The sequence below is a fragment of the Cottoperca gobio genome, chromosome 5, assembly GCF_900634415.1.
Source record: "Cottoperca gobio chromosome 5, fCotGob3.1, whole genome shotgun sequence".
Lineage (NCBI taxonomy): Eukaryota > Metazoa > Chordata > Actinopteri > Perciformes > Bovichtidae > Cottoperca > Cottoperca gobio.
In genome coordinates this window covers 10,608,250-10,621,327 of record NC_041359.1, presented here as the reverse complement: position 1 = coordinate 10,621,327, position 13,078 = coordinate 10,608,250, and the positions used below count along the sequence as shown (strand labels likewise).

The 13,078-nt window shown below is 42.2% G+C and overlaps 1 protein-coding gene across 3 annotated transcripts in view; it reads left to right on the top strand.

Annotated features, from left to right (window-relative positions):
• The window catches only part of plxna1b (plexin A1b), a 185,371-nt gene extending 174,442 nt beyond the window's left edge, over positions 1-10,929 (top strand). For 2 of the 3 annotated variants that reach the window (XM_029430969.1, XM_029430968.1), the window contains exons 24-32: positions 562-708; positions 1,125-1,284; positions 1,655-1,758; positions 2,110-2,206; positions 3,681-3,871; positions 6,034-6,203; positions 6,510-6,722; positions 6,811-6,961; positions 7,512-7,607. In XM_029430969.1, the coding sequence (XP_029286829.1) occupies positions 562-708; positions 1,125-1,284; positions 1,655-1,758; positions 2,110-2,206; positions 3,681-3,871; positions 6,034-6,203; positions 6,510-6,722; positions 6,811-6,961; positions 7,512-7,607 (1,329 nt within the window). Of the gene's footprint in view, positions 1-561; positions 709-1,124; positions 1,285-1,654; positions 1,759-2,109; positions 2,207-3,680; positions 3,872-6,033; positions 6,204-6,509; positions 6,723-6,810; positions 6,962-7,511 lie in introns of all 3 variants that reach the window. The other variant, XM_029430967.1, reaches the window with a different exon arrangement.
• The last annotated feature ends 2,149 nt before the right edge of the window (positions 10,930-13,078 follow it).

The following is a 13,078-nucleotide window of genomic DNA, read 5'->3' as shown; positions in this document are numbered from 1 at the left end:
GAAAGCAAAGGGGGGAAAGAGACAGGGGCCCAACCTCCCAGAGCTTGTTGCCCGGTTGACATGTCTCGCACACCAAAGTGCTTCTCCAAGCGGTTTTCAGGCCTCAGTCGTTAACCTTCTATTAACTCCTCCATCAATTGCCACTCATTCACACTCACGCTCTCTCTGATTCCTCTCCTTCGTGCTCACTCACTTCCTCACACACAAACAGAGATTTACAAAAGGTGTTTTTTTTTTGTGCGTGTGTGTGTGTGTGTGTCAGTGTCAGTTTTCAGCACTCTTAGCCAACACAGGCCATGGCCTCGTCCTTTACTGCTCCGCCTCTGGTTGGCTTAAAGAAGATTAGAAATATAATTGGAGAGTTGCTCAGCAAAGCTATGCACTTTTTGCTGTTGTGTACAGTTTTTTGTAGGTAAAGTTTTCGCACAGTTCATAGTTCACATTTTAACAATCTGTCTTTTTCTCCTCTTACTTCTTTTTTCATCTATCCCCGTCTCACGTTTCACTTCTACCTGTCTCCCTCTTCCTGCTTTCTCCTACCGCTTGGTTCCCTGTTTGCAGGAGTGTGCTGGGGAGCCTCTCTTCATGCTGTACTGCGCCATGAAGCAGCAAATGGAAAAGGGACCAATAGACTCAATCACAGGAGAGGCCCGCTACTCCCTCAGCGAGGACAAACTCATCAGGCAGCAGATTGACTATAAGACTTTGGTCAGTACACGTACACATACTAGTGGACACAACACAGTTTGTGTCGGAGGTTAAAACAGATGCATCACATTGACGTGGATTTAGTACAAGACCAGTATTCTTGAAAAGCCTTACTTGCTAAATCAAGGATCATTTTGCAGTTGTTGGCAACAGTGGCAATCCACAACTCCACAAAATATCCTTTGAGGCTTATGACACAAACATCAAAAGGGACCTTAAATTCTGATTAAATGCACTTTTAATAGTAAGAAAGAGCTGCGTGTGCACTCTTCCGCAGTTGAATATTGATTCTAAACTGCTGTATGAAGTGTTGGTCGCAGGGTCTCGCTTCCACACATCAATAGTTAACGTTCCCAGTCTGTGTTGACTTCCTGGTCAAAATGTGACCTTTTGCTCTCTGACCTCCGCCTCCGCAGACGCTGCACTGTGTGAACCCAGAGAATGAGAACGCTCCGGAGGTGACTGTGAAGAGCCTGAACTGTGACACAGTGACGCAGGTGAAGGAGAAGCTGTTGGACGCCGTGTACAAGGGCACGCCATACTCCCAGAGACCAAAGGCCTCTGATATGGACCTGGGTAAGGAGAGGGAGAACTGCCACACACACACTCAAGTATACACTCTGAGCACAGGTGCACCGCTACAGGGATAAAAAGGGAAGCGTTTCAAGAGCTCTCTGAAGCAGGAGGAGCCTTTTAGAGAGGAGAAGTGACTCTGTGCAAAAATAAATTCAAGTGAGGAGCCAAAAGTCACTTCAATTATACATTATACCCGTTTTAATTTAGTCAGACAAGGAACTTTGCTCTCAGCATCCTTAGTCACAGCAGCTTCACCTTTTGTTTGGAGGTGGGAGGTTTTGATGAGTGTATCCCTGCAATTCATGTCCCATTTCTCTCTGTAGTTAAACTAACATACACAACCTTACTTGTATCTCCTTGTGTGTGACAGAATGGCGGCAGGGTAGGATGGCTCGCATCATCCTTCAGGACGAGGATGTCACCACTAAGATAGACAACGACTGGAAGAGACTCAACACCCTGGCTCACTACCAGGTACTCGTGCACGACATAAATCCTGTGATATTTGGTGTTTGATGGAACAATAACTCCTCATTGATTTTGTCGCACATTATTGCTACTTTGGAATTCATTTAGACACAGTAGTTATTGTAATGGTTGTCATTGTTTCGGCTAGTATTTCCGCCCATTGGAATGCAGCAGTTGTTATATTTATTCACATTGTGTCATTAAAAAGAATGCCTCTTACGCATTAAGTGCAAGTTAAAGTAAAGTAGCAATTTAGGGAAAACAAATATAGCACAGTGACTGTTTGTGCTTTTGGACTAAAATCTTGCTTCTGGATATTTTCTGCATTGCTAACTGATCTTGAACATCCTGTTTCAGGTGACAGATGGCTCAGTGATTGCCCTGGTGCCTAAACAGAACTCAGCCTACAACATCTCCAACTCCTCCACATTCACCAAGTCCCTCAGCAGATACGGTGTGTGTGTGTGTGTGTGTGTGTGTGTGTGTGTGTGTGTGTGTGTGTGTGTGTGAGTAACATGGTGGGTTTTGTGTTAGTGCCTAGATGCTTGCTGGCTATTGTACCAGGCTACAATAACTTGACACAGGTGCTCCATGTAGGGGTTAAGGCAAAAATCCATGAAATCCATATGTAAACTAATTGACTTAAATGGATGCCAAGTAGCTAACAAAATAACGTACCTCTTCCACACTTTACAGCAGGAGGTTAACAACGCAACCCGCACTGTTTACACCCAGTATGTATCTGAGCAGGGTCCAACTGTAATGGAACCGATGCTGATCCGAGGTGTACTTACCTCACACATGCATTGTTGGCTCTACCTAAAAACGGATGTGTGAAGTGCAGGCCTGTTGCATTTTGGGTGATCTTTTAAACTCAAACATGTGAATGAGCCAATGCCTTATCTAATGCCAGGCCAAGAACATGTGAGACTATATATACAGCTGAGGTCATTGCTCACAACAGAGAACAGTGTAGCTGTGATGTCCTATGCTGTCATGCTATGTGTGCTAGGTGTGAAGTGGACCTCTGTTTCATCACTTTTTCCATCCCTCTTTCCTATTTTCTAAATCCTTCTCTGGTGTACAGTAACTCTGTTCCTGAGCTGTGCCCCCGTGACATGCACATAAATACTCACTAACACAGCCATCACCCTTTTCGCTGTGCTTTCCTGGTTCACATTCTCTCCTGACATTTTGAACCTCTCAATCCTTCCCTGTTTTGTCACAGAAGTGACAAGCATTCAAACTGAGAGCGTAATGCTCCGTGTCACAAAATAGGGGATCACTGTCCAACAAAGGGAGGGTGGGAGCAGGAGAGAGAGTGACAGACAAATTTATTCTGGAATGAAAGAGTGACATGCAAGTCGAAGGAGCCGTCACCTTTTCAGAAAAGATTTTGCTCTCTGTAGCTGCCTCAGATATCTTATTAACTTAATATCTTACTAACCTAAGTAACTTCATTTAGAGGTAATTCCCCTTGAAATGGTGATTAAGACTAAATAAGTTTTACTTTTATGAACTACACACTGGCACCAAGCTATGGTCTGCTAATAACACCATTGCCTTGTCAACCAGAGGCCCCTGGTTAAAACCCACAGGGAGCATTGTGCAAGACGCTGGCTCGTTGTCTAACTGAGATTTCTGTATTTCTAAACTACATCGCACTTTATTGTAAGACTCCTCTAAAATGTGTCTTGTGTCAAAGCCAAGCAATATTACAAAAAGAGCTTCAGGGCGGCAGTTCTGACCTCTGTACTTCCTCTTTCCCTATTTACCTCCTAATCCCTGATTATTTAAATCAAAATTAAATCCAAACTAATACTGAAAAACACACTTTCAACTCCACATTTGGGTCTGTTCTTTCTTAATGTTGTTTTTGGCCCATTCACTCAACCCTCCGCCGTGTCTCCTCTTCCGCCTCCCTTCAGAGAGCATGCTGAGGACAGCCAGCAGTCCAGACAGCTTGCGCTCCCGAACACCCATGATCACCCCCGACCTGGAGAGCGGCACCAAACTGTGGCACCTTGTCAAGAACCACGACCACTCAGACCAGAGGGAAGGAGACAGGGGGAGCAAGATGGTCTCTGAGATCTACCTGACCAGACTGTTGGCCACTAAGGTATCGAGAAGCTTTATATTTACACAGACACTTACACACCTTAATCTAAAAGACCCACGCCAGCACATCCCTGTCATGTAGCCCACTTCCACCAGCAGCCTCGGACCCTGACCTTTTGTTTGGTGGAGGTCTCAAAGCTCATTAACATTTTTCATAACCTTTTGCACAAAGACACACATATGCACAGGAATTAGTGTTTGTGTCTTAATTAGGAGGTTGACCTTTGACTATTGAGCTGTTTGGTTGGTGTTACTGGGCCCTCATTGGTGGCCTCGGGGCTTTCACCCTGAGATCATTACTCACCTAAATTGCTCCATGTCCTCCAGACCACACTGCTCAGGTCTTTATGCAGCGTCTGTCTTCAGATGATGATCTCAAAGGTTATTTGGAGTCGGGCTGTTTGTCATGTTCTGGAGAAACATTCCTGAGTACATCGTTAAGCACCATTGAGTGACTGTTAAAAACATTTGTGAAGCAGAATTTGCAACCCTGAGACTATTTTATATTCTGGGACTGTTGAAGCTGGTACAATGTTGGCATCTTTACCGGAGCTGTTTTCAAGAGCAATTAAGAGAGGGTTGTGGATGTTTTGCAACGCGAGGGTTGGTTAGGTTATTCTCGTGTATGGTCTAATGCACACGTGTCCTACAAAGCAAGTCGCAGTGTGTATTTCACATTTTCCCATCAAATCAAATGTATTTATAAAGCCCAATATCACAAATGACACATTTGTCTCAGTGTGCTTCACAGACTGTACAGGTTACGACACCCTCTGTCCTTAGACCCTCGCATCGCACAACGAAAAACTTCCTAAAAGAAAGTTAAAGGGGGAATTAATATATTAATTGAATTATTAAGAATGAGATTAAATGAAAAATCACTTTAGGATTAATCTGCATACGTGGTTGTTAATTCTTCAGAATCTAAAATTGCACAGAAACATTTAGTTGTTTGGTTTTCAGCATATTTACTTTAAATGCACTTCAGCACCAACTCAATAAAGCATTCAAAACTGTGATTGAAAACTGTATAAAAGAGGTAAACTGGAGAGGTGTCTTGAGTTCACAAAAAGTTGACTTTTAATATTGATTCATACGGCACACCTTGTACGCAGAATACACACGAACTCCAGCTGTTTTGTCCCAAGTCAGCTTGCATCCTCCTCAATGGAAACACACATGCACACAGAAATATACATAACACATAGTTTATGAACACACATCAACTTCCTACAGAGTGTTCTAATGCTGCCAAGCTTTTGCTCTCATTTGCAAGTCCTATCATTGTCATTCAGCTCACCCTGGTGCTTCCTCTCCCCTGATGTTTCACTCATTAGCTCTAGATATCCATTGTTCGAGCTCCAGGTAGGAAAGTGCAAAGTTAGCGACATCAATGCTGCCTCGATTGGGAAATGATTAACATGCAAGCCAGGGGAAGACAATGAGGAGAACTTGGAGCGCTGTAGTTTGCTCTTATTTATTACAGCCCCCACAGCTCAGTGTGTTTAGGAAGCTGATTTGTGGCTGTGTGAACGGGTACAAAACTGCAGATTCGACTTCTGGCTGGTTTAAATAAGGTTTTGTAAAAAGGTTGAAGATGGGAAATAATGCGCTGAACGCTTTTGGGAAATATCAAATCGTTTCAACTTCAGAGGAATTTGTGAGGATTCAGAATCTCCAGAGTTGTGTGATGTGGTAAAACATTGCAGAACAGCCCAAGGCTGAACTCACATTGGGCCCCGTCTTAATGCTGTAAAGAACACGGAGCACTCAGCACCAACTCTCAGAAAAACAGTTCTAACAGCAAAGCACTGTCACTCTCAAACACCTCCTACTGACGGCCATCGGCCCCGGACTGTTGTTTAGTGGTGTTAGAGATCTTTAACACTGGGCTCTGTCCCTCTATATTCCTGTTAGTTATGTAAATGTTCAGAGGGCTTAGTCTGTCCTTTTAGCCTCAGAGATGCCGTTATTTGTTTTTAAATTTCTCCAACATTTCTACAAATATACACAGAATGTGGGCTGGTTTGTTTAAAGATGGTTCAGCACGTTTCTGAATTGGAGTTTAGAAGAAACAACACATTTTCTACTAATCCCTCACAAGAAAATATATATATTTTTTAAATTCAAACTAACTTAGCCAGTGTTGTTTTTCCTGCTCAGGGTACACTGCAGAAGTTTGTGGATGACCTGTTCGAGACCATCTTCAGCACGGCGCACCGAGGAAGTGCCCTGCCTCTCGCCATCAAGTACATGTTTGACTTCTTGGACGAGCAGGCGGACAAACACTCCATATCAGACTCTGATGTGCGGCACACTTGGAAGAGCAACTGGTGAGTTTGTGTGTGTGTGTGCTGTGAAAAGGGCATTATTAGGAGTATTTGGAAGCTGCTTTGTGTCTCATTAGAGTTGTGGGAAAACTTGCTGTAGTGTGAAAATATGTTTGACTGTAAGCCAGGAAATATGCAACACTTTACAGTGGTGGTGCGGCAGAATGTGCAGTGTTCCTATTGCTCTTGCCTCAGGTCTTTTATCACTTAGCCTTTGTTCAGCCGTGGTGTGCATGCAGCTTCATTCTTTTATCTAACTCTTCCTCCATCCTCTTCCACCTCATCCATCTATTCTATCAATCCTTCCAGTCTTCCTCTGCGGTTCTGGGTGAACGTGATCAAGAACCCCCAGTTTGTCTTCGACATCCATAAGAACAGCATTACAGACGCCTGCCTCTCTGTGGTGGCTCAGACCTTCATGGACTCCTGTTCAACATCGGAGCATAAACTAGGAAAGGACTCTCCTTCGAACAAGCTGCTCTACGCTAAAGACATCCCCAACTATAAGAACTGGGTAGAGAGGTACGCCAACATGTGCTCAATTAGTTTTGTCTTAAAAGCTGTGTCAAATCAAATATGTCAATTCTAAACTGTGTTTTTTCTTCTCCAGGTACTACTCTGACATCTCCAGGATGCCGGCCATCAGTGACCAGGACATGAGTGCCTACCTGGCGGAGCAGTCGCGCCTGCACGCTAACCAGTTCAATAGCATGTCGGCCCTAAACGAGATCTACTCCTACATTGTTAAGTACAAGGATGAGGTGAGATATCAGCCATTTCTATATTCTTATTTAACAACAGCTCACTATTTAACCCTGATTTCCGCTGTATTACGTACATCTCCTCAAGAATGATTCCATCAGTACAACAGTGCTCACTGTGCTGATCTCAGTTTTGTTACCGTTTTTATTCACTTCCAGCAGATATTTCACATTAAAAGTCTTCTAACCTGTCTGTTATTTGTAGGCTTAACATCGGTCAGGTAAAACAAAAAGAAATAGAAATAGAAATGCAGATCAGAGTGGTGAGTATGGCTTGTGCTAGTGCTGTGGAAAGGTATGTTATGCTGAATTGACCATGTAAGAGCCTGTTATCGTAGGCTAAAGGTAATAGCACCCCCTTCAATGTTTTTTTCCCGGCCTATATTTGTCCGTGCTGGCCATTTTTTGGATACCAGCTTTTATATTTACAGTTCACATTAGTTATGAACCAGCCAGTTGGCATGTTGGTGGCCTCTCAGCTGTGTTTGGGTGGAACAAGCAAAAGCGAGCACACTGACATTGACTGACCTCCTGCTCTATCTATCTTCAGATCTTGTCGGCTTTGGAGAGGGACGAGCAGGCGAGACGACAGAGACTGAGGAGCAAGCTGGAGCAGGTCATCGACACAATGGCCCTGAGCAGCTGAGGACCATCCAGCACCTCCATCTCCTCCTTCTCTTCACTCCTCCTCTCCATCTGTCTCTCTCCCTCGCTCCTCTCACCCAGACAACAAACAAAACTCCAACCCCCAACAATAAAACAGACAAACTGCAAAAGGACTGAAGCAGAATACTGCAAAATGGGGGGGTTCGGCAGAGATGGGCCTGTGTACGCTTACATGTGTATGTGTGTGTTTGTCTGCAGCCCCATACAGCGTGTGGGCTCGTGTCTGTGTGAGAGACTGGGACACCAGACGTTTTCACACATGCAAACATGGAGAAACATGTCAACTGACAGCATTTGATTATTGTGGATGTTGGTGTTTGTCGTTTGCTTGATTTTGATTTCTGGAGTTTTGTCGTGATGAAACGATGGTCAGGAAAGAAACAATGGAAGCCTGGAAAGGAACTCCATGTATGGCATCAATCACAGGACGGACCAATCTGTGATGAGCCAATGGAGAGAGGCTCTCTAGGTCATGTGACTCCAACGGGTGTCAGTTTTAAAGGATGTTAGATTTTTCTTTTTCCTTTTTCTTTTCTTTTTTGTATAGATGTAATCAACTGCCCACTCTCTGATCTCTCGCCACTTGTATTACTGCTGAATTTGCACAATTTACAGAAACGTTACAAAGGAAGACGATATATATAGTATATATAAATACAGCTACGTTTTTAAAGAAAGATTAGGGAGAAAACATTTTTGTTGTTTTTTTCATTTTAATTTCAAACCAACAAACACAATAAAAAATAACAACAGTAAAACATGATTTGATATTTCAAGTACAAAAGAAAAAACAACGTAGACGAGAGAAAAAACAACGAAAAAGAAACAAAAAAGTCGTACTGTGCCATGTTTTCTTTGAATGTTGTTTAGTGCAAAGGCATTTTGTTAGATGGAATGTGCTACCGTTTGATTTTAAATATGAACATGCCTAGTGACTGAAAAGAGTTGTTTGAGTAATGACCCATCATAAGATCCTTGTTGACAATGACGAGGAAGTGAGACGACAGAAAGTTGTCCGTCTTCTCGTTTTTAGGGCGCTTCACGGTGTCATGGCGACAACATGAAGTTGCTGTTGTTTCTAATTCAATCAGTGCAATCTTTTGGTTTCAGAAAACCAAATATATACTCGCAGGACCCTTGCTTTACCATGGCCACGTTAGTATCCGGCGCCACGGCTGGTTCTGTTCTCCAAGGGGTCAAGAAGTGGCAGTTGAGTGGATCATGTTATAGTAACTGAACAATGAAGTAGCTACATTGCACTACCTGAAATATTTCCATTTGCCCCAATATCACGTAGCCACCATATCCAACTGTGAGGATTCCACAGGACCTGAGTTTGTGTTATCCACCCCTCGAAGGGTCGTTCATTATCAGACAGTCCTGTCAGAGCAAAGCCAAAGTCTTGGTGCTTGCAGACGCTGTTTACGTCTTTACAGGAGCGACAGCGAGGTCGGGTAGAGCTTAGCCGAGACCCTCAGTGGTGAAACAAAGTAGGAAAAGCTGTTTTCAGCCTAAAGCCACTTTTTTCATTTTCTCAATGTTAATACCCAAACAGAGGGAAATGGAAAAGATATACTGAGTGTTTCTCTCCACCTCTAACCTATCTATTTGAGACGGGGGTTTTAGCTTTTTATCCATGATGGGGGGGTATAGAAAAATACAGAGGTGAGACATCTCTGTTCATTAGCTACACAAGGCTGAGTAATCCTCCCCTTAGCCTGCAGCTCTTGTTTCAAAACTAGCCTGTTGCCATGTGTGGCTTAAGCTTCTTCTTTTTTTTTTTCTTACTGCTCTCTTAAGAAGATTTCTTTGTTTTCCTTTTTTTTTTGAAGTCTTGAAGTTAGGGTTTTTGACTTTGTGGTGAGAAATAATGTTTTACGATTTTATTTTATTTTCTGCTTGCCGAAAAACCAAACTGTGGTCTGTATAATGTTTTTGTTGATGTTTTCATTTGTAAATTGTATACTTTTTCATGATGAACAAAAGCTGTTTGCCATTTTTTTGTAATCAGGTTGTTGCTGTTTTGTTTTTTTGTCTTCTTTTTTTAACATGTAAATTGTACATTTTACGGTACACAGAAGACAACGTTTTCTTCGGTTTGCCTGAAGTTGAAGTACTTGACCTGAACTCAAGGTTTATTTTCCTGATCTTAAGGATCAAAATGAAATTGTTGCATCAGATGAGCATCTGTGTCTTTGTGATGGAAACGTGACTTGCTGCTTTAACTCTTGTACCTTGTTTTTATATCAAACATTAGGGCTGTCATTTTATGCTGATCATAAATGCTGTCGCTGTCCATTCTTACGCCAGGTTCCTTAAAAAAAATCTCACATCAAGGAGTAGTGAGCACACCTCCCAAATTAATGTCACCCTTTTGTTTACATGTCTGAGATGTTACATTGCTTTCTACAGCTGCACTGTGACCACTCTGCCCATGTTAGGAGAGAAATGTCTCATTTTTAGTTGATCATGTTGTTTACACACATTAAATAATCTCTGTTAGAATCATGTATATTAAAGAGAGAACTGCAAAACCTCCACCAAAATATGCTTAGTCCACATACAAACATTTGAAACATGTTTTTTCTTCCTCTTCAGTTTACAGCTGAGTTTCTGCTGCATTTGTACATTGTTGGTGCTCTTACTGTAGATCAGATGGCAATGAAATAAATGAGCGCTGAGGCCGGAGCTCAGCTGTGCTGTTAACAGCAGTTCTTTGAATGATCAGTATGAGTACAATGTACAGTAGGGACAAATCCACCTGCTCCCTGCAAAACGCACACAGATGAAAAGTCTGTGCCCAGTTGATGATCTGTCAGGCTTTTTTTAAGGCACTTAAACATTGTCAATTCATTCTCAGGTTCATGCTCCATTTGTGTCGTATTTGGTTGATTAAATGAGTTCTGCGGGAGTTGGCTAGTTTATCTTTTGCATGGCTACTTGCCTTTTATGGATCTTTAGAAAAACTTCCCAGTCACCATTCTCTATTCTTCATTTTGCACAGTTTGGTGTGATAATAGATAATATTGATTGTTGTGGAGGTGGTGTACAGCATTTCTGTTTTCTAAGAGTGTTTGGTGTCATCATGAGGAAGCATCAGCTGACTGGGAACTCGTCACAAGAACAGCATGCAGACTGCAGTTTGACAGAGAGTTGATGGTTTTATGCAGTTTTTCTGTCAAATTTGAAATAATGTACTGGCTTCAATGTGAGCAGAGTCAGCACATAGTCATGTATGTCATAAGTCTCAGCTCTCAAGACATGCTTAGTCACACGCCTTTCCAAAAAAAAACAAAAAAACAGTTGAATCATCTGCAAGTCCTGGCACCATTCTGTTTTCAATTCTATTTTTCATGCTTCCTTCCGATTCCGGAAAATTCAGTAGTTGTCCTTTGTTTTTGTTAATGAAAGTTACATAGCATTCAAGGAAACGCAAAGCAAATGAATTTCACACAGAGCTGGCAAAGGAATTTTAATACTACAAGAACTCTGATGCATTTTTAGAGTTTCAGACTTGAAGCGACTGTCACAAGTTTGCAGGTTAACATTCATTGTGTAAATATTCTGTTATTTCCTATTTTGCAGATTTACTACTTGTAAATAAACACGCATCAAGGAGAGATTAAACATTTTTTGCTAAATAAAATGTGGCTTGGTATTTCTATTTAATGTCTGGGAGGAAATGATAGTCATGCACGTTTGTCCTAAATATTACAAGAACATTTATTATACTGTACGGGGATGTGTTCTACTGTAGCATGCGGTTTACCACTACACCTCACACCTTGCTATGGCTCCTACTGTGATTCCTAATATGTGTTTATTTGCTATCCTTACTCATTTTCATAGATTGTCTTAACAACTGTGCAACCGGGAAGATATTCTGTGACCAAGGAAAGGGTAGCTATCTCTTACTGCTTGTATACCTCTCTCTTGTATGGAGCAATGTATACCTTTACAGAGAAGGTTCAAATTATAGTAGATGGTGCAACACAGCTAATAAGCTCCAATAGCTTCCTGCATTGTGAACTTTCCAGCTTTCTGTTCCCTTTAAGGTCAGCACTGTCAAGACTGTTCGCAATAAGTCTTTAGCATGAAATCATGGCTCGAAGCCCACTAAAGTTGAAGCAATAACTTACACCCACAAGTTAATTCAATGATCGTAAAAGTTCCATCAAAAACGCTGTTGTGGGTGGACCCTAACCCTGCAGCACTGGGAACTGTGTTGGACTGCATTTTTTTCCAGGTTCAATACATTTTTATTAAAACTTAGTTTAAATATGGCCGGGTATGGAACCTGAATATATATTTGGCACATAAGCAAATGTTCCCATGGCACTGGAAAGTACTGAACATTGAATAGATTTGAACACGACTTCTTAGACCATTTCTACTTTAATTTCTAGGCTGGAATTTATTTGGGAAAGGTTCTTGTATGGCTGCCTGTGTGTCACCATTTAACATGTGGAATAGTTCATAACCCTCAATGTAAGGTACTGAGAAAAAGTATTATTCTTGCATTGGTACCGAAACACTGAAATGTTTCTGTATCGATACTCAGCCGGCATTAGCCTCTTAATGTGCTGTGTCATTTACTATCAAACAATAAGATTCAAAAATGTGCACAGTCAAGAGAAACCTTCCTGTGAGCCTGCAGCATGATAGCTTCCCTCCTCCGTCTCCCTGCCTTTCATAACATGACCAGCATCATTAATCATTCTTATGGGAATGAGTGGCTGGTGGAGGTTTGTTCTCTGGAGGTGTTAATATTAACACGTTCACCCCCTAACCATACATCATGCTCGCACTGCCCTCAGCTTACATGGGCACTTAGATGGAAGAGTGGCTCTGAGTGTATAATAATACAGGGGAGCGTCAGCTGGCTCAGATAGGCTAGGCCAGTGATTTTCATGGCGGGTATTGTTGCTGAACAAGAAAGAGAGAGGGAGGGGAAAAAAAAAAAGCATATTGGAATGAACCAAAACCACCTTGTCCTTTTTTCATGGCCTGCCTTAAACCGTAAGCACTTCCCTCTCCCCCCTCCCCAAGCGGATTCAATGAGCCCAGATAGACAGAAAATGTTATCGTTCGCACCATGTGTAACCAGCCGGGCTAATTCAATTAAAATTCCATCCAAGGAGGAACGCTGAAATTGCGTAATGGTCGTGGGAGCACTGAATCTCGTAATGATCCTGTCAAGAGGCAAATGATCTTGCAGAGCGAACATTATGATAAATTCCTTGCAAAGCACAAGATGCTCGTTTCTTCGCACCCCCCCCCCCCCCCCCCTCCTCCACCTCTTCTCGCATGCTGTTGCCATAGTTAATAAAGCCGTGATCTGTATTTGCCCCTCCCCTTTTCTCTTTAATCTCGTTTAGTTACAATTGAAGAGGGCTCTGTGTTTTATCACACGCTGAACCCAGTGAAATTGGAATTCTATTTTAGCTGAGG